We start from the raw sequence: 20386 nt of genomic DNA, 5'->3' as shown, positions 1-20386 counted from the left end.
CCCGCTCACCCCATTCTTCACCACTTACCGCTCCACTGTGGTAGCTGATATGTAGTGAGCTTTCAGGCACTAGCATTCTTACTTTGATACCTACGCACCTGTAACATACACTATTTGGTATAAAGGACCTTTTAAGAGCGCAGACAGCCACCCATCATTTCTAGAGCTTTAAGGCACAAAATGGCTGCCTTGGCATCATTCAGGTGGGTGTTGGTTACGTATTGGTAGAGGATGAGCGAGCTCTCACCTCCACCACCAATACAATGTAAAGTACTTTGAGCACCTGCTGGAAAAGTGGTATATAAATATATTATTATACAATGCAACGTTTTTCGCTAGGTGGAAAAGCATTATATAAATCCAATCCATATTATGTTTTTTAATAGGGATGGAGAGGGGGAGTCAACCGGCCCCTCCCACCACACAGGCTCCCTGGAGGGCTGCTCCCGCTTGGAGGACATCAAGGAGCACACTAAGAGATGGAAGGAGAGCAGAATGGAGGGAGGACACCAGGAAGACTCCCGCCCTGAGGTCCAGCGCCCCAGGGATATGGAGGGGTTGCTGTGGTATGTTATGATAATGTTATGATAATGTTATGATAATGTTATGTCCAGTGGTGTAGTGGAGGGTAAACGGCATTTACGCAACTCTTTAATTTTTGCAGAAATGTTTACGCAGCTTTTGCGGAAAAAAGGCATTGACAGTACAGGGAGCGGTACTTTATTCACCGTGAACTGCGATCAGCGTTTACCCATCTGTTTTCTTACCACTACGTCACTGGTTATGTCATGTCTTAGTATTTCTCTCAACTATATCTGTTAGGACCTTTCAATGTCCCCTCAATATGATCTTGGATCACTAGCTAGATATACACTAAGTGGCCAGTTTGTTAGGTACACCCATCTAGTACCGGGTCGGACCCCCCTTTGCCTCCAGAACAGCCTGAATTCTCTGGGGCATGGAAACGTTGCTCAATTGGTATCAAATGACCTAACGTGTGCCAGGGAAACATTCCCCACACCATTACACCACCGCCACCAGCCTGTACCGTTGACACCAGGCAGGATGGGGCCATGGACTCATGCTGTTTACTACAAATCCTGACTCTGCCATCAGCATGACGCTACAGCAGGGTTCTTCAATTCCGGTCCTGGAGGGCCGAAACATTTCTGTTTTTTATTTCTACCTGGTAGTTAATTGCACTCACCTGGTGTCCCAGGTCTGAATTAGCCCCTGATTAGAAGGAGAGGATGAAAAACAGAGGTGTTTCGGCCCTCCAGGACCGGAATTGAAGAACCCTGCGCTACAGTAACCAGGATTCGTCGGACCAGGCAATGTTTTTCCACTCCTCAATTGTCCAGTGTTGGTGATCGCGTGCCCACTGGAGCCGCTACTTCTAGTTTTTAGCAGATAGGAGTGGAACCCGGTGTGGTTGTCTGCTGCAATAGCCCATCTGTGACAAGGACCGACGAGTTGTGCATTCCGAGATGCCGTTCTGCACACCACTGTGCCATTATTTGCCTGTTTGTGGCCTACCTGTTAGCTTGCATGATTCTTGCCATTCTCTTTAGACCTCTCATCAAACTGTTTTCGCCCACAGGACTGCCGCTGACTGGATATTTTTTGTTTGTCGCACCATTCTCGGTAAACCCTAGACACTGTCGTGCGTGAAAATCCCAGGAGGGCGGCCGTTTCTGAGATACTGGATCCGGCGCGCCTGGCACTGACGATCATACCACGCTCAAAGTTGTTTAGGTCACTCGTTTTGCCCATTCTAACGTTCAATTGAACAGTAATTGAATGCCTCGATGCCTGTCTGCCTGCTTTATATAGCAAGCCACAGCCACGTGACTCACTGTTTGTAGGAGCGAACCATTTTCGTGAACGGGTGGTGTACCTAATAAACTGGCCACTAAGTATACATCTTTCTTTCCCCATTCTCTGATTATCTTTCATCAATATCTTATAGACATTTCTTGAATTATAACAAAGAGTTTACATTTCACATATTTCTCTCTGGAAACTCAGGAACTCTGGGTCGGGGTCAGACAGCTCTCCCTCCGCTACTGAGGTACTGTTTTCTCATACTGTCATACCTCTACTCCCATTACACTATTACGTCATTACATATCACATCTCTACATATCACATCTCTACGTATCATATCACATCTCTACATATCACATCTCTACGTATCATATCACATCTCTACATATCACATCTCTACATCATATCACATTTCTACATATCACATTTCGACATATCACATCTCTACATATCACATCTCTACATATCACATCTCTACATATCATATCACATCTCTACATATCACATCTCTACATATCACATCTCTACATATCACATCTCTACATATCATATCACATCTCTACATATCATATCTCTACATATCACATCTCTGCATATCACATCTCTAAATATCATATCACATCTCTACATATCATATCACATCTCTACGTATCACATCTCTGCATCATATCACATTTCTACATATCACATCTCTACATCTCTACATATCACATCACATCTCTACATATCACATCTTTACATATCACATCTCTACATATCACATCTCTATGTATCACATCTCTACATATCACATCTCTACGTATTACATCTCTGCACATATCACATCTCTACATATCACATCTCTACATATCACATCTCTACATATCACACCTCTACATATCACATCCCTACATATCACATCTCTACATATCACATCTCTACATATCATATCACATCTCTACATATCACATCTCTACGTATCACATCTCTACATATCATATCACATCTCTACATATCAATTCTCTACGTATCATATCACATCTCTACATATCACATCTCTACATATCGTATCACATCTCTACATATCACATCTCTACATTTCACATCTCTACGTATCACATCTCTACATATCATATCACATCTCTACACATATCACATCTCTACATATCATATCACATCTCTACGTATCACATCCCTACATATCACATCTCTACATATCACATCTCTACCTATCACATCTCTACATATCACATCTCTACATATCACATCTCTACGTATCACATCTCTACGTATCATATCACATCTCTACATATCACATCTCTACATATCGTATCACATCTCTACGTATCACATCTCTACGTTTCACATCTCTATGTATCACATCTTTACGTATCACATCTCTACATATCATATCACATCTCTACACATATCACATCTCTACATATCATATCACATCTCTACGTATCACATCCCTACATATCACATCCCTACGTATCACATCCCTACGTATCACATCTCTACATATCACATCTCTATGTATCACATCTCTACATATCATATCACATCTCTATGTATCACATCTCTACATATCACATATCACATCTCTACATATCATATCACATCTCTACGTATCACATCTCTACCTATCACATCTCTACATATCATATCACATCTCTACATATCACATCTCTACCTATCACATCTCTACATATCATATCACATCTCTACATATCATATCTTTACATATCACATCTCTACATATCACATCTCTAAATATCATTTCACATCTCTACGTATCACATCTCTACATATCATATCACATTTCTACATATCACATCTCTACATCTCTACATATCACATCACATCTCTACATATCACATCTCTACATATCACATCTCTACATATCACATCTCTACGTATTACATCTCTACACATATCACATCTCTACATATCACATCTCTACATATCACATCTCTACGTATTACATCTCTACATATCACATCTCTACGTATTACATCTCTACACATATCACATCTCTACATATCACATCTCTACATATCACATCCCTACATATCACATCTCTACATATCACATCTCTACATATCACATCTCTACATATCATATCACATCTCTACATATCACATCTCTACGTATCACATCTCTACATATCATATCACATCTCTACGTATCACATCTCTACGTATCATATCACATCTCTACATATCACATCTCTACATATCGTATCACATCTCTACATATCACATCTCTACATTTCACATCTCTACGTATCACATCTCTACATATCATATCACATCTCTACACATATCACATCTCTACATATCACATCTCTACGTATTACATCTCTACATATCACATCTCTACGTATTACATCCCTACATATCACATCTCTACATATCATATCACAGCTCTACATATCACATCTCTACCTATCACATCTCTACATATCACATATCACATCTCTACATATCACATCTCTACGTATCACATCTCTACGTATCACATCTCTACGTATCATATCACATCTCTACATATCACATCTCTACATATCGTATCACATCTCTACGTATCACATCTCTACGTTTCACATCTCTACGTATCACATCTCTACGTATCACATCTCTACATATTATATCTCTACACATATCACATCTCTACATATCATATCACATCTCTACGTATCACATCCCTACATATCACATCCCTACGTATCACATCCCTACGTATCACATCTCTACATATCACATCTCTACGTATCACATCTCTACATATCACATATCACATCTCTACATATCATATCACATCTCTACGTATCACATCTCTACCTATCACATCTCTACATATCATATCACATCTCTACCTATCACATCTCTACATATCATATCACATCTCTACATATCATATCTCTACATATCACATCTCTATATATCACATCTCTAAATATCATTTCACATCTCTACATATCATATCACATCTCTACGTATCACATCTCTACATATCATATCACATCTCTACATCATATCACATTTCTACATATCACATCTCTACATCTCTACATATCACATCACATCTCTACATATCACATCTCTACATATCACATCTCTACGTATTACATCTCTACACATATCACATCTCTACATATCACATCTCTACATATCATATCACATCTCTACATATCACATCTCTACATATCATATCACATCTCTAAATATCATATCACATCTCTACATATCACATCTCTACATATATCACATCTCTACATATCATATCTCTACATATCACATCTCTAAATATCATTTCACATCTCTACATATCATATCACATCTCTACGTATCACATCTCTACATATCATATAACATCTCTACATCATATCACATTTCTACATATCACATCTCTACATCTCTACATATCACATCACATCTCTACATATCATATCACATCTCTACATCATATCACATTTCTACATATCACATCTCTACATCTCTACATATCACATCACATCTCTACATATCACATCTCTACATATCACATCTCTACATATCACATCTCTACGTATTACATCTCTACACATATCACATCTCTACATATCACATCTCTACATATATCACATCTCTACATATCACATCTCTACATATCATATCACATCTCTACATATCATATCACATCTCTACATATCACATCTCTACCTATCACATCTCTACATATCATATCACATCTCTACATATCATATCTCTAACATATCACATCTCTACATATCACATCTCTAAATATCATTTCACATCTCTACATATCATATCACATCTCTACGTATCACATCTCTACATATCATATCACATCTCTACATCATATCACATTTCTACATATCACATCTCTACATATCACATCACATCTCTACATATCACATCTCTACATATCACATTTCTACATATCACATCTCTACATCTCTACATATCACATCACATCTCTACATATCACATCTCTACATATCACATCTCTACATATCACATCTCTACATGTCACATCCCTACATGTCACATCTCTACATATCACATCTCTACATATCACATCCCTACATATCACATCTCTGCATATTACATCTCTACATATCATATCACATCTCTACGTATCACATCTCTACGTATCACATCTCTACGTATCATATCACATCTCTACGTATCACATCTCTACGTATCATATCACATCTCTACGTATCATATCACATCTCTACGTATCACATCTCTTACATATCGTATCACATCTCTACGTATCACATCTCTACATATAATATTTATACATATCATATCACATCTCTACATATCATATCACATCTCTACATATCACATCTCTACATATCACATCTCTACATATCACATTTCTAAATATCATTTCACATCTCTACATATTATATCACATCTCTACGTATCACATCTCTACATATCATATCACATCTCTACATCATATCACATTTCTACATATCACATCTCTACATCTCTACATATCACATCACATCTCTACATATCACATCTCTACATATCACATTTCTACATATCACATCTCTACATCTCTACATATCACATCACATCTCTACATATCACATCTCTACATATCACATCTCTACATATCACATCTCTACATGTCACATCCCTACATGTCACATCTCTACATATCACATCTCTACATATCACATCCCTACATATCACATCCCTACATATCACATCTCTACATATCATATCACATCTCTACGTATCACATCTCTACGTATCACATCTCTACGTATCATATCACATCTCTACGTATCACATCTCTACGTATCATATCACATCTCTACGTATCATATCACATCTCTACGTATCACATCTCTTACATATCGTATCACATCTCTACGTATCACATCTCTACATATAATATCTATACATATCATATCACATCTCTACATATATCACATCTCTACATATCACATCTCTACACATCATATCACATCTCTACGTATCACATCTCTACATATCATATCACATCTCTACATATCACATCTCTACATATCATATCTCTACACATCATATCACATCTCTACATATCACATCTCTACAAAAACATTTTTTTGTATTATTTAACCATTATTTCATTAGGCAAGTCAATTAAGAACAAATTCTTATTTACAATGACGGCCTACCAAGAGGCAGAAGGCTTCCTGTGGGGACGGGGGCTGGAATAAAAACTACAAATGTAGGATAAAACACACATCATGACGAGAGACACCACAACACTACATAAAGAGAGACACTACAACACTACATAAAGAGAGACACTACAACACTACATAAAGAGAGACACTACAACACTACAACACTACATAAAGAGAGACACTACAACACTACATAAAGAGAGACACTACAACACTACATAAAGAGAGACACTACAACACTACATAAAGAGAGACACCACAACACTACATAAAGAGAGACACTACAACACTACATAAAGAGAGCACTACAACACTACATAAAGAGAGACACTACAACACTACATAAAGAGAGACACTACAACACTACATAAAGAGAGACACTACAACACTACATAAAGAGAGACACTACAACACTACATAAAGAGAGACACCACAACACTACATAAAGAGAGACACTACAACACTACATAAAGAGAGACACTACAACACTACATAAAGAGAGACACTACAACACTACATAAAGAGAGACACCACAACACTACATAGAGACGCCACAACACTACATAAAGAGAGACACCACAACACTACATAAAGAGAGACACTACAACACTACATAAAGAGAGACACCACAACACTACATAAAGAGAGACACTACAACACTACATAAAGAGAGACACTACAACACTACATAAAGAGAGACACTACAACACTACATAAAGAGAGACACCACAACACTACATAAAGAGAGACACCACAACACTACATAAAGAGAGACACCACAACACTACATAAAGAGAGACACCACAACACTACATAAAGAGAGACACTACAACACTACATAAAGAGAGACACTACAACACTACATAAAGAGAGACACTACAACACTACATAAAGAGAGACACTACAACACTACATAAAGAGAGACACTACAACACTACATAAAGAGAGACACTACAACACTACATAAAGAGAGACACCACAACACTACATAAAGAGAGACACCACAACACTACATAAAGAGAGACACTACAACACTACATAGAGACACTACAACACTACATAAAGAGAGACACTACAACACTACATAAAGAGAGACACTACAACACTACATAAAGAGAGACACCACAACACTACATAAAGAGAGACACTACAACACTACATAAAGAGAGACACTACAACACTACATAAAGAGAGACGCCACAACACTACATAAAGAGATACACTACAACACTACATAAAGAGAGACACTACAACACTACATAAAGAGAGACACTACAACACTACATAGAGACACCACAACACTACATAAAGAGAGACACCACAACACTACATAAAGAGAGACACTACAACACTACATAAAGAGAGACACCACAACACTACATAAAGAGATACACTACATAAAGAGAGACACTACAACACTACATAAAGAGAGACACTACAACACTACATAAAGAGAGACACCACAACACTACATAAAGAGAGACACTACAACACTACATAAAGAGAGACACCACAACACTACATAAAGAGATACACTACAACACTACATAAAGAGAGACACTACAACACTACATAAAGAGAGACACTACAACACTACATAAAGAGAGACACCACAACACTACATAAAGAGAGAGACACTACAACACTACATAAAGAGAGACACCACAACACTACATAAAGAGAGACACTACAACACTACATAAAGAGAGACACTACAACACTACATAAAGAGAGACACCACAACACTACATAAAGAGAGACACCACAACACTACATAAAGAGAGACACTACAACACTACATAAAGAGAGACACTACAACACTACATAAAGAGAGACACCACAACACTACATAAAGAGAGACACTACAACACTACATAAAGAGAGACACTACAACACTACATAAAGAGAGACGCCACAACACTACATAAAGAGATACACTACAACACTACATAAAGAGAGACACTACAACACTACATAGAGACACTACAACACTACATAGAGACACTACAACACTACATAAAGAGAGACACTACAACACTACATAAAGAGAGACACCACAACACTACATAAAGAGAGACACTACAACACTACATAAAGAGAGACACTACAACACTACATAAAGAGAGACGCCACAACACTACATAAAGAGATACACTACAACACTACATAAAGAGAGACACTACAACACTACATAAAGAGAGACACTACAACACTACATAAAGAGAGACACCACAACACTACATAAAGAGAGACACCACAACACTACATAAAGAGAGACACTACAACACTACATAAAGAGAGACACCACAACACTACATAAAGAGATACACTACAACACTACATAAAGAGAGACACTACAACACTACATAAAGAGAGACACTACAACACTACATAAAGAGAGACACCACAACACTACATAAAGAGAGACACTACAACACTACATAAAGAGAGACACCACAACACTACATAAAGAGATACACTACAACACTACATAAAGAGAGACACTACAACACTACATAAAGAGAGACACTACAACACTACATAAAGAGAGACACCACAACACTACATAAAGAGAGACACTACAACACTACATAAAGAGAGACACCACAACACTACATAAAGAGAGACACTACAACACTACATAAAGAGAGACACTACAACACTACATAAAGAGAGACACCACAACACTACATAAAGAGAGACACCACAACACTACATAAAGAGAGACACTACAACACTACATAAAGAGAGACACTACAACACTACATAAAGAGAGACACCACAACACTACATAAAGAGAGACACTACAACACTACATAAAGAGAGACACTACAACACTACATAAAGAGAGACGCCACAACACTACATAAAGAGATACACTACAACACTACATAAAGAGAGACACTACAACACTACATAAAGAGAGACACTACAACACTACATAAAGAGAGACACCACAACACTACATAAAGAGAGACACCACAACACTACATAAAGAGAGACACTACAACACTACATAAAGAGAGACACCACAACACTACATAAAGAGATACACTACAACACTACATAAAGAGAGACACTACAACACTACATAAAGAGAGACACTACAACACTACATAAAGAGAGACACCACAACACTACATAAAGAGAGACACTACAACACTACATAAAGAGAGACACCACAACACTACATAAAGAGATACACTACAACACTACATAAAGAGAGACACTACAACACTACATAAAGAGAGACACTACAACACTACATAAAGAGAGACACCACAACACTACATAAAGAGAGACACTACAACACTACATAAAGAGAGACACCACAACACTACATAAAGAGAGACACTACAACACTACATAAAGAGAGACACTACAACACTACATAAAGAGAGACACCACAACACTACATAAAGAGAGACACCACAACACTACATAAAGAGAGACACTACAACACTACATAAAGAGAGACACTACAACACTACATAAAGAGAGACACCACAACACTACATAAAGAGAGACACTACAACACTACATAAAGAGAGACACTACAACACTACATAAAGAGAGACGCCACAACACTACATAAAGAGATACACTACAACACTACATAAAGAGAGACACTACAACACTACATAAAGAGAGACACTACAACACTACATAAAGAGAGACACTACAACACTACATAAAGAGAGACACCACAACACTACATAAAGAGAGACACCACAACACTACATAAAGAGAGACACCACAACACTACATAAAGAGAGACACTACAACACTACATAAAGAGAGACACCACAACACTACATAAAGAGAGACACTACAACACTACATAAAGAGAGACACCACAACACTACATAAAGAGAGACACTACAACACTACATAAAGAGAGACACTACAACACTACATAAAGAGAGACACCACAACACTACATAAAGAGAGACACTACAACACTACATAAAGAGAGACACTACAACACTACATAAAGAGAGACACTACAACACTACATAAAGAGAGACACTACAACACTACATAAAGAGAGACACTACAACACTACATAAAGAGAGACACTACAACACTACATAAAGAGAGACACTACAACACTACATAAAGAGAGACACCACAACACTACATAAAGAGAGACACTACAACACTACATAAAGAGAGACACTACAACACTACATAAAGAGAGACACCACAACACTACATAAAGAGAGACACCACAACACTACATAAAGAGAGACACCACAACACTACATAAAGAGAGACACCACAACACTACATAAAGAGATACACCACAACACTACATAAAGAGATACACTACATAAAGAGAGACACTACAACACTACATAAAGAGAGACACTACAACACTACATAAAGAGAGACACTACAACACTACATAAAGAGAGACACCACAACACTACATAAAGAGATACAACACTACATAAAGAGATACACTACAACACTACATAAAGAGAGACACTACAACACTACATAAAGAGACACTACAACACTACATAAAGAGAGACACCACAACACTACATAAAGAGATACACCACAACACTACATAAAGAGATACACTACAACACTACATAAAGAGAGACACTACAACACTACATAAAGAGAGACACTACAACACTACATAAAGAGAGACACTACAACACTACAGAGACACTACAACACTACATAGAGACACTACAACACTACATAAAGAGAGACACTACAACACTACATAGAGACACTACAACACTACATAAAGAGAGACACTACAACACTACATAAAGAGAGACACTACAACACTACAGAGACACTACAACACTACATAAAGAGAGACCTAAGACCACAACACAACATGGCATAGCACATCTCTACATATCACATCTCTACATATCACATCTCTACATATCACATCTCTACATATCACATCTCTACATATCACATCTCTACATATCACATCTCTACATATCACATCTCTACATATCACATCTCTACTACTGAGGTGCGGCTACATTACATGTCACACCTACACAGGGAGCTAAGATGCTGAAGGGCAACTATATGTGAAGTGTTTTTATGTCTTAACACCCTGCCACTGATGATGACACCCATGGATTGATAGATCCCACTCTTCAGCCGGTCAGTAGGATGGATTGATCCAGCTCTTCAGAAAACAAAAACATTCAGCATTCTTATTGGCAGTTGACCAGGCTACCTCCTCTCCTGCGTTTCTTTCCAACTGTTTTTTCCTGTTTCGTTCCTACTGAACACAGCCCTGTGACAGTGATGGATCTCCCAGTCCCTCACCTTACTTCATCTGTGCTTCTTGACCTTTCCTGACCACCATAGGTCAAGGTGCTCTACCGCAAGCAACCCAAGCACAATCGGGGGTTAGCCACCGCCCACAATGTGCTGATGTTTAACATTGGGGGTTTCCAGGAGGGTGAGTTTTTGGAGTTACCCCCTCCCCCTCATGAACCCCTCAGAGGGGGTCAGTGGGATGGGCCAGTCCAGCCAATCAGCAGTCAACGTCCATCCTCGTAAATCCCGGGTCCAGGTACCAACCGGCCTGAGTCCATGGAATACTATTACGGCCCTGGCACACTGTCACTGACTGACTCTGTTCCTGTGCAGGCTTTGCATGTCTATACAGACATATCCTCTCACTACTGCAGCTGAATGGGTCTGCAGTGTTCTGCACTCTGCAAGGACCTACTTCGGCAACTGCAGGCTGCTCTTCTGCAGACCAGAGAAACAGAACAGTGGCCAGTCACAACCATCCCCTAACCAGGCTGCCATCTAAACACACAGTGGCTGAATGGATCGCTGGATGGATCTCTGTTTCTGGCTTGTTTTTTTTGTCACAATGTTTAGACAATGTCAGTTAATCAGTGTACACTTTACATTCCAGCACTAGTAGCCCAAAGATAGTTGGGGCTAGCTCTGTAGTTGTTGTTGCTGCTGTTGCGTATATGTCCTCTTGTTGACCTCACATCTGTGAAGGTGAAAGGTTTGATTCTGATCATAGGAATGAATCAAATATGTTGTCTTGGAAATAATACTATGGGTTCCTACCAATCACAGAATAATCACTAATATCCTATCTGGTTGAATAAAGGGCATAAATAACAAAAGCAGTAGATACTTTGGTTATTGTTATTTACAGCAAAAAGGTCACAGGTCATGTGGAGGTTAGGCTGTGGATTGGTGGTGCATGCATTGTCTGGAAGGTGTTTCCACCATATTCCTTTACCCCAGTACATTATTTTGACATCCATGAGGGAGAGTGTACTGTTTGAGAGCTCTCTTCAGGGAGGGGGAGGATACACTGTATTAGAGCTCTCTTCAGGAAGGGGGAGGAGAGACTTTATTAGAGCTCTCTGTAGGGAGAAGGGGGAGGAGAGACTGTATTAGAGATCTCTTCAGGGGGAGGAGATATTGTTAGAGCTCTCTTCAGGGAGGGGGAGGCGAGACTATTAGAGATCTCTTCAGGGAGAAGTAAGGGGGAGGAGAGACTGTATTAGAGATCTCTTCGGGTAGAAGGAAGGGGGAGGAGAGACTGTATTAGAGCTCTCTTCATGAAGGGGGAGGAGAGACTGTATTAGAGCTCTCTTCAGGAAGGGGGAGGAGAGACTGTATTAGAGCTCTCTTCAGGAAGGGGGGAGGAGAGACTTTATTAGAGCTCTCTGTAGGGAGAAGGGGGAGGAGAGACTGTATTAGAGATCTCTGTAGGGAGAAGGGGGGAGGAGAGACTGTATTAGAGATCTCTTCAGGAAGGGGGAGGAGAGACTGTATTAGAGATCTCTGTAGGGAGAAGGGGGAGGAGAGACTGTATTAGAGATCTCTTCAGGAAGGGGGAGGAGAGACTATTAGAGATCTCTTCAGGGAGAAGGAAGGGGGAGGAGAGACTATATTAGAGATCTCTTCAAGAAGGGGGAGGAGAGACTGTATTAGAGCTCTCTTCAGGGAGAAGGAAGGGGGAGGAGAGACTATTAGAGCTCTCTTCAGGGAGAAGGGGGAGGAGAGACTGTATTCAAGCTCTCTTCAGGAAGGGGGAGGAGAGACTGTATTAGAGCTCTCTTCAGGAAGGGGGAGGAGAGACTGTATTAGAGCTCTCTGTAGGGGGAAGGGGGGGGAGACTGTATTAGAGCTCTCTGTAGGGAGAAGGAGGAGGAGAGACTGTATTAGAGATCTCTTCAGGGAGGGGGAGGAGAGATTGTTAGAGCTCTCTTCAGGGAGGGGGAGGCGAGACTATTAGAGATCTCTTCAGGGAGAAGGAAGGGGGAGGAGAGACTGTATTAGAGATCTCTTCAGGGAGAAGGAAGGGGGAGGGGAGAGACTGTATTAGAGATCTCTTCAGGGGGAGGAGAGATTGTTAGAGCTCTCTTCAGGGAGGGGGAGGAGAGACTGTATTAGAGATCTCTTCAGGGAGAAGGAAGGGGGAGGAGAGACTGTATTAGAGATCTCTTCAGGAAGGGGGAGGATAGACTGTATTAGAGCTCTCTGTAGGGAGAAGGGGGAGGAGAGACTGTATTAGAGCTCTCTGTAGGGAGAAGGGGGGGAGAGACTGTATTAGAGATCTCTTCGGGTAGAAGGAAGGGGGAGGAGAGACTGTATTAGAGCTCTCTTCAGGAAGGGGGAGGAGAGACTGTATTAGAGCTCTCTTCAGGAAGGGGGAGGAGAGACTGTATTAGAGCTCTCTGTAGGGAGAAGGGGGGGAGAGACTGTATTAGAGATCTCTTCAGGGAGTGTGGGGGGGTGGATGCTGTATTGTGCTAAGGATGTGGTGGCTGCTGTAGGTTAACTAACTAACTCTGGTGTTGCCGGGCCTGGGAGTTATGTGGTACTGCTACACGTACAGACCCTGGGGAAAGGGGATGGTCTGAAAACAAACTGGCTTCATATGAAAGCAAACTTCTCTGTTCTTAAAGGGATAGTGCGACATTTTTGTAATAAAGCCCATTTTCAACTTATCCTTGACAAAATGTTGCACTATCCCTTTTAATAGTTTATTTTCTAGGCACCAACACTCCCCACATGTTACCTGTTAATAACGACCCCACCTGATTGGCCCCCCAGCATGGTTGTGTTGTCTCATGTCATAAAATCTCAGATGTTCAGTAATTGTTTTATCTCTCAGTTTCCGAAATCTTCTGATATTTCCACGGACGGGGCTAGGTTCAGCCGCCCAGATGAGCGCGCAACCCTCAGAGACTCCAGCCAATCCCAGCCGACCACTCCTGAGAGGTAAAGGCCATTCAGCCAACTAGGACACAGGAGGCTGTGAACCATAATCGATTTGTCTGAGTTATTGTCCATACATTGACTGGATGTGATACTGTATGTCAGTATTTTTGTATGGAGGTCTATGAGAGTGTCGAATTACGTGAGGCTTATTTGATCAAATGGAAGTTTGGGAACGTTTAGGCTGTTACAGTTGTACTGATATAAGTGGATGCACGTGGCATTCCGGAAACTTTGAGAAAAAACTACTTAGTTATGACTGTTGTTCACATGCGTATCTACCCTCTCATTGGCTAGAATGGTCCCACCTGATCTTGCCTCCTCCCGCCTGCCTTCCATTATTGAGGACATATTTCCGTTGTTAGAGTGGTAACTCGAGCATCTTGTCAATATAATAGATCATCTTTGCCTGGACCGAGTGTGGTAAACGCTGCTGTATGTTCTTTGCCATGGTTACATGTTAACCCTTTTGTGTTCCACAGGCTTGGCATCTTCAGTAAATTTCGGAAGAAACGAAATGCGTACGGGATGGTGACCAATGAGAATGCACCATCTGGGAGAGGAGGTACTGTAATCCCACCCCCTACAGCAAACTGCTCACTGTGCTGTCCACCTTTTAGCCTGTGCTATGATGATAAACTATTGTAATGTCTTTCACGTCGTGTCTCCTCCACTACCCTCTAGTGGTCAATGGTATAATCTCAACCACACGTCCCCTCTCTCTCTCTCTCTGTCTAAACACACACACGTATCCTTACCTTACCTATAGCCACCTCTACCTCCTCCCCGTACTCTGGACGGCGTCCTAACACCACCATCAGGATCAGCCGAGCCACGCGGGTCTCCGAGCAGTGGAATGCTTCTCTGGAACGGGAGATCACCGACACCAACGAGCTCCGACACCTGGATGAGTTCCTGGGGAACCAGGTGGGATACCTGTCTGGCACTCACCTGTAATCACCTCAGCCTCAGGAGTGTATTGTTTACGGTTTATTGGGATCTCTAGCCTGGTGTTAGATCTATTTGTTCATCATTTTCAAGCACCACAAACTAATCTGGGTCCAGGTTACCAAAGCCTTAGTCTTCAGAGGGTCTTTCAAGAGCAGTTTTTGACTGACTAACTTTCTCACTCACTCACTCACTCACTCACTCACTCACTCACTCACTCACTCACTCACTCACTCACTCACTCACTCACTCTAACACTAACACTAACACTAACTTATTCCTTCACATGTCCTTGCAGTGCATCTTTAGAAAGGTTACCAGTTACACATCTTATTGCAGAGGATTTTAAAGTTGAATCTGGGCTATTTTGAATAGTATACTATGAAATAATGTAACTTCCCATACCTCCCAGGTGAATGAGCTGAGGACCAGGGTAAAAGAGCTGTCAGCGACAGAGAGCATCTTTCTCACAGCCACCATGCAGTTCAGAGAGACCATCAAGGGCATGTACTCCGTCTCTGTGAGTTTACTTCCTGACCTTGGCACCAGAAGAGATGGTTGTATGACGGTTTAGGTTTAAGTATGCATGGTGTATTAATCAAGTTTAGAAGACTGTCTGGAAAGAGATGAAACCAACTCAATAGCATATAGATCTTGACTAGGGCCAGGAGTACACACACGGTAAGTGCTTTATAAAGCACTTTGGAGCACCAATTACCCCCCCACACCCTTCATTAACCCTGTTCTCTCCCCTCCCCTGGTCAACAGAAGCCCCACATCAGCTACAAGGACCTGATGACGGGCTACCACAACTGTGTGTCCAGTCATGCTGGAGCCAAGCAGCTGACTGAGGTCAGCCTGGTGGTCAACCTGTTTCAGTCCGTCCTGGACGGCTTCATACGGGGAGAGATCAAACGAGAGGGGGTTGGGCCGGTCAAGGTAGTTCTGAGTCGGACACATGCACTTGCACACATCCACACACACACGGATACTGTATACACACATGCAGGCACACACACATATGTTACACACACATCTTTGGGTTTGACCTAAAGCATCTATGACTTGATATCTTTGACCTAAAGTATCTTTGACTTGATATCTTTGACTTGATATCTTTGACTTGATATCTTTGACCTGATATCTTTGACTTGATATCTTTGACCTGATATCTTTGACTTGATATCTTTGACCTGATATCTTTGACTTGATATCTTTGACCTGATATCTTTGACTTGATATCTTTGACCTGATATCTTTGACTTGATATCTTTGACCTGATATCTTTGACTTGATATCTTTGACCTGATATCTTTGACTTGATATCTTTGACTTGATATCTTTGACTCTTTTTGAACGCTCCAGAGCATCAGTACATATAGTTTTGAGAAGTGTAAAACATCAGTTGTAGGTGTAATTCTGAGAGGTTCAGAGATGTATTCCACATCTGATCTACTTTACTATTTGTTGCAGACCATGAACAAGCCAAAGACCAGAGGGAAAAAGAAAACATGTGTAAGTTATGACAAGTTGAATTGTCTCATTATGACATCACTAAGTTGAATTGTCTCATTATGACATCCCTAAGTTGAATTGTCTCATTGTGACCATCACTAAATTGAATATCACTGTCACAACCCAGGTCAATGCAACCCAGGTCAATGCAACCCAGGTCAATGCAACCCAGGTCAATGCAACCCAGGTCAATGCAACCCAGGTCAATGCAACCCAGGTCAATGCAACCCAGGTCAATGGTCTGGCTTGAATGATGTGTATTGTGTGTTTCCAGCCCAACAGCCCTTTAGGTCACATGTTCAGTACGTACCAGGTCAACATCAGGCAGTCCTGTGACCTGTGTGGTTTCTACATCTGGGGCATGGAGAAGGCCTACATGTGCAGCGGTGAGTAGCTATCTGTTGTTCACCATTAAACATAGAATTAGAATGCAGAAGAGAACATTACAATGCAGAATTTAGACGAGAACATAAGAACATTCCCTCTATGATCTTATCATTGTGTTCTTTTGTCCTCTGTTCTTTTGTTTAGCTTGCAAATTGATATGTCACAAGAAATGCCTCTCCAAAATCATCACTGACTGCTCAACTCGATGTGCCAGGCTGGTGAGCAGTTTGTCAAGTAATGTTTGGTCAAGTCAAGTTTGCCAAGTTGAGTTTACCAAGTTGGTTTGTCAAGTCAAGTTTATGAAGTAAAGTCTAACCAAGTTAAGTCTGACAAGTAAAGTTAACTCGGTGAAGTCAAGTTTGTCGAGACTATTGATTCATCCTTTGCATTTAGGACGATGGGGGACCTGGCCATCTGCACTTTGGGGTGCAGGTGTGTGTGCTGACCAGTAAGACCTGCCCGATCCCCATGGTACTTCGGATGATGCTGGAGCATGTGGAGATGAATGGCCTGTACACAGAGGGCATCTACCGCAAATCTGCTTCTGTCTCGCTCGCACGGGAATTACACCAGCTACTGGAGACTGGTGAGTCCATTTATCAACGTACCAGAAAACATTGTTTTCCCCATTAAACATATTATGTGGGGAACCATCTGCCGAGACACTGGTGTCAGAACAGAGGACCTACCAAGCTGCCATGAGCAACAGAGAGCTATGGCACGCCATCATCCGGCGCATTGCAAGTACCAGTGGGAAACTACTGTAAAATAAAGTGCAATCTCTTTTTTTTTTGGTCAGACCCTGAGACAGCGACTCTGGAGAACTACTCCATCCACACGGTGACAGGCCTGGTGAAACGCTGGCTCAGAGAGCTGCCTGACCCCCTCCTGACTTACCGCCTCTACAATGACTTCCTGCACGCCGTCGGTGAGTCTGTCTCATGGGTTCTGTTCAGAAGGTCACAGCGTAGCAAAAAAGGTTTAAAAACCTGTGCATTTTTGCATGTACAGAGTTGACAGAGAAATCCATTTAATATACTTGCGTGCTTGATTTAGCTTGCCTACTAGACTACAATTGACCCAATGGTACAGTCCCAAAAGTGCAAACTCTGCAGACCCCCACCCACCCTGCATGCCAGCCAGTCAAGCTAAGTCAAGCACACCTCGAGTACTTAAAATAACTGTATTTGACATTGTGACATTTCATGTGCAGAGTTGCCAGAGCAATCTGAGCGCCTTCGTGCGGTCTACCAGAAACTGGACGAGCTTCCCTCCGCTAACTTCAAAACACTGGAGAGATTGGTCTTTCACCTGGTCAGGTAGGTTATACCACCCTTTCTGTTTTTCACTCTTTTACACATACACTACCAGTCAAAAGTTTGGATACACCTACTAATTCAAGGGTTTTTCTTTATTTTTACTATTTTTTACATTGTAGAATAATAGTGAAGACATTAAAACTATGAAATAACACATATGGAATCCTGTTGTAACCAAAAAAGTGTTTAAATTTGAGATTCTTCAAATAGCCACCCTTTGCCTTGATGACATCTTTGCACACGCTTGGCATTCTCTCAACCAGCTTCATGAGGTAGTCACCTGGAATGCATTTCAATTAACAGGTGTGCCTTCTTAAAAGTTAATTTGTGGAATTTATTTCCTTCTTAATGATTTTGAGCCAATCAGTTGTGTTGTGACAAGGTAGGGGGGGTATACAGAAGATAGTCTTTACCAAATAGGGCTAAGTCCATATTATGGCAAGAACAGCTCAAATAAGCAAAGAGAAATTACAGTCCATTACTGTAAGACATGAAGGTCAGTCATTATGGAAAATTTCAAGAACTTTGAAAGTTTCTTCAAGTGCAGTCGCAAAAACCATCAAGCGCTATGATGAAACTGGCTCTCATGAGGACTGCCACAGAAATGGAAGACCCAGAGGTACCTCTGCTGCAGAGGATAAGTTCATTAGAGTTACCACCCTCAGAAATTGCAGCCCAAATAAATGCTTCACAGAGTTCAAGTAACAGACACATCTCAACATCAACTGTTCAGAGGCGACTGTGTGAATCAGGCCTTCATGGTTGAATTGCTGCTAAGAAACCACTACTAAAGGACACCAATAAGAAGAAGAGACTTGCTTGGGCCAATAAACACGAGCAATGGACATTAGACCGGTGGAAATTTGTCCTTTTGTCTGGAGTCCAAATTTGAGATTTTTGGTTCCAACCGCCATGTCTTTGTGAGACGCGGTGTGGGTGAACGGATGATCTCCGCATGTGT

The 20386-nt window shown here is 40.9% G+C and overlaps 1 protein-coding gene across 4 annotated transcripts in view; it reads left to right on the top strand.

Moving 5' to 3' along the window:
• myo9b (myosin IXb) overlaps positions 1 to 20386 on the top strand; it is a 58495-nt gene that overhangs the window by 33308 nt on the left and 4801 nt on the right. For all 4 annotated transcript variants that reach the window (XM_041842455.2, XM_041842454.2, XM_041842456.2 and 1 more), the window contains exons 24-36: positions 387 to 566; positions 2029 to 2071; positions 15153 to 15259; positions 15739 to 15821; positions 16026 to 16183; positions 16617 to 16724; positions 16973 to 17143; positions 17678 to 17719; positions 17994 to 18105; positions 18251 to 18324; positions 18500 to 18692; positions 18906 to 19034; positions 19320 to 19425. In XM_041842455.2, coding sequence (XP_041698389.2) covers positions 387 to 566; positions 2029 to 2071; positions 15153 to 15259; positions 15739 to 15821; positions 16026 to 16183; positions 16617 to 16724; positions 16973 to 17143; positions 17678 to 17719; positions 17994 to 18105; positions 18251 to 18324; positions 18500 to 18692; positions 18906 to 19034; positions 19320 to 19425 — 1506 coding nt within the window. The remainder of the gene's footprint in view (positions 1 to 386; positions 567 to 2028; positions 2072 to 15152; positions 15260 to 15738; positions 15822 to 16025; positions 16184 to 16616; positions 16725 to 16972; positions 17144 to 17677; positions 17720 to 17993; positions 18106 to 18250; positions 18325 to 18499; positions 18693 to 18905; positions 19035 to 19319; positions 19426 to 20386) is intronic.

The sequence above is a fragment of the Coregonus clupeaformis genome, chromosome 21 (assembly GCF_020615455.1).
Source record: "Coregonus clupeaformis isolate EN_2021a chromosome 21, ASM2061545v1, whole genome shotgun sequence".
NCBI classification, from domain to species: Eukaryota; Metazoa; Chordata; class Actinopteri; order Salmoniformes; family Salmonidae; genus Coregonus; species Coregonus clupeaformis.
The sequence above is the reverse complement of the archived record's forward strand: the minus strand, read 5'-3'. Positions and strand labels throughout refer to the sequence as shown.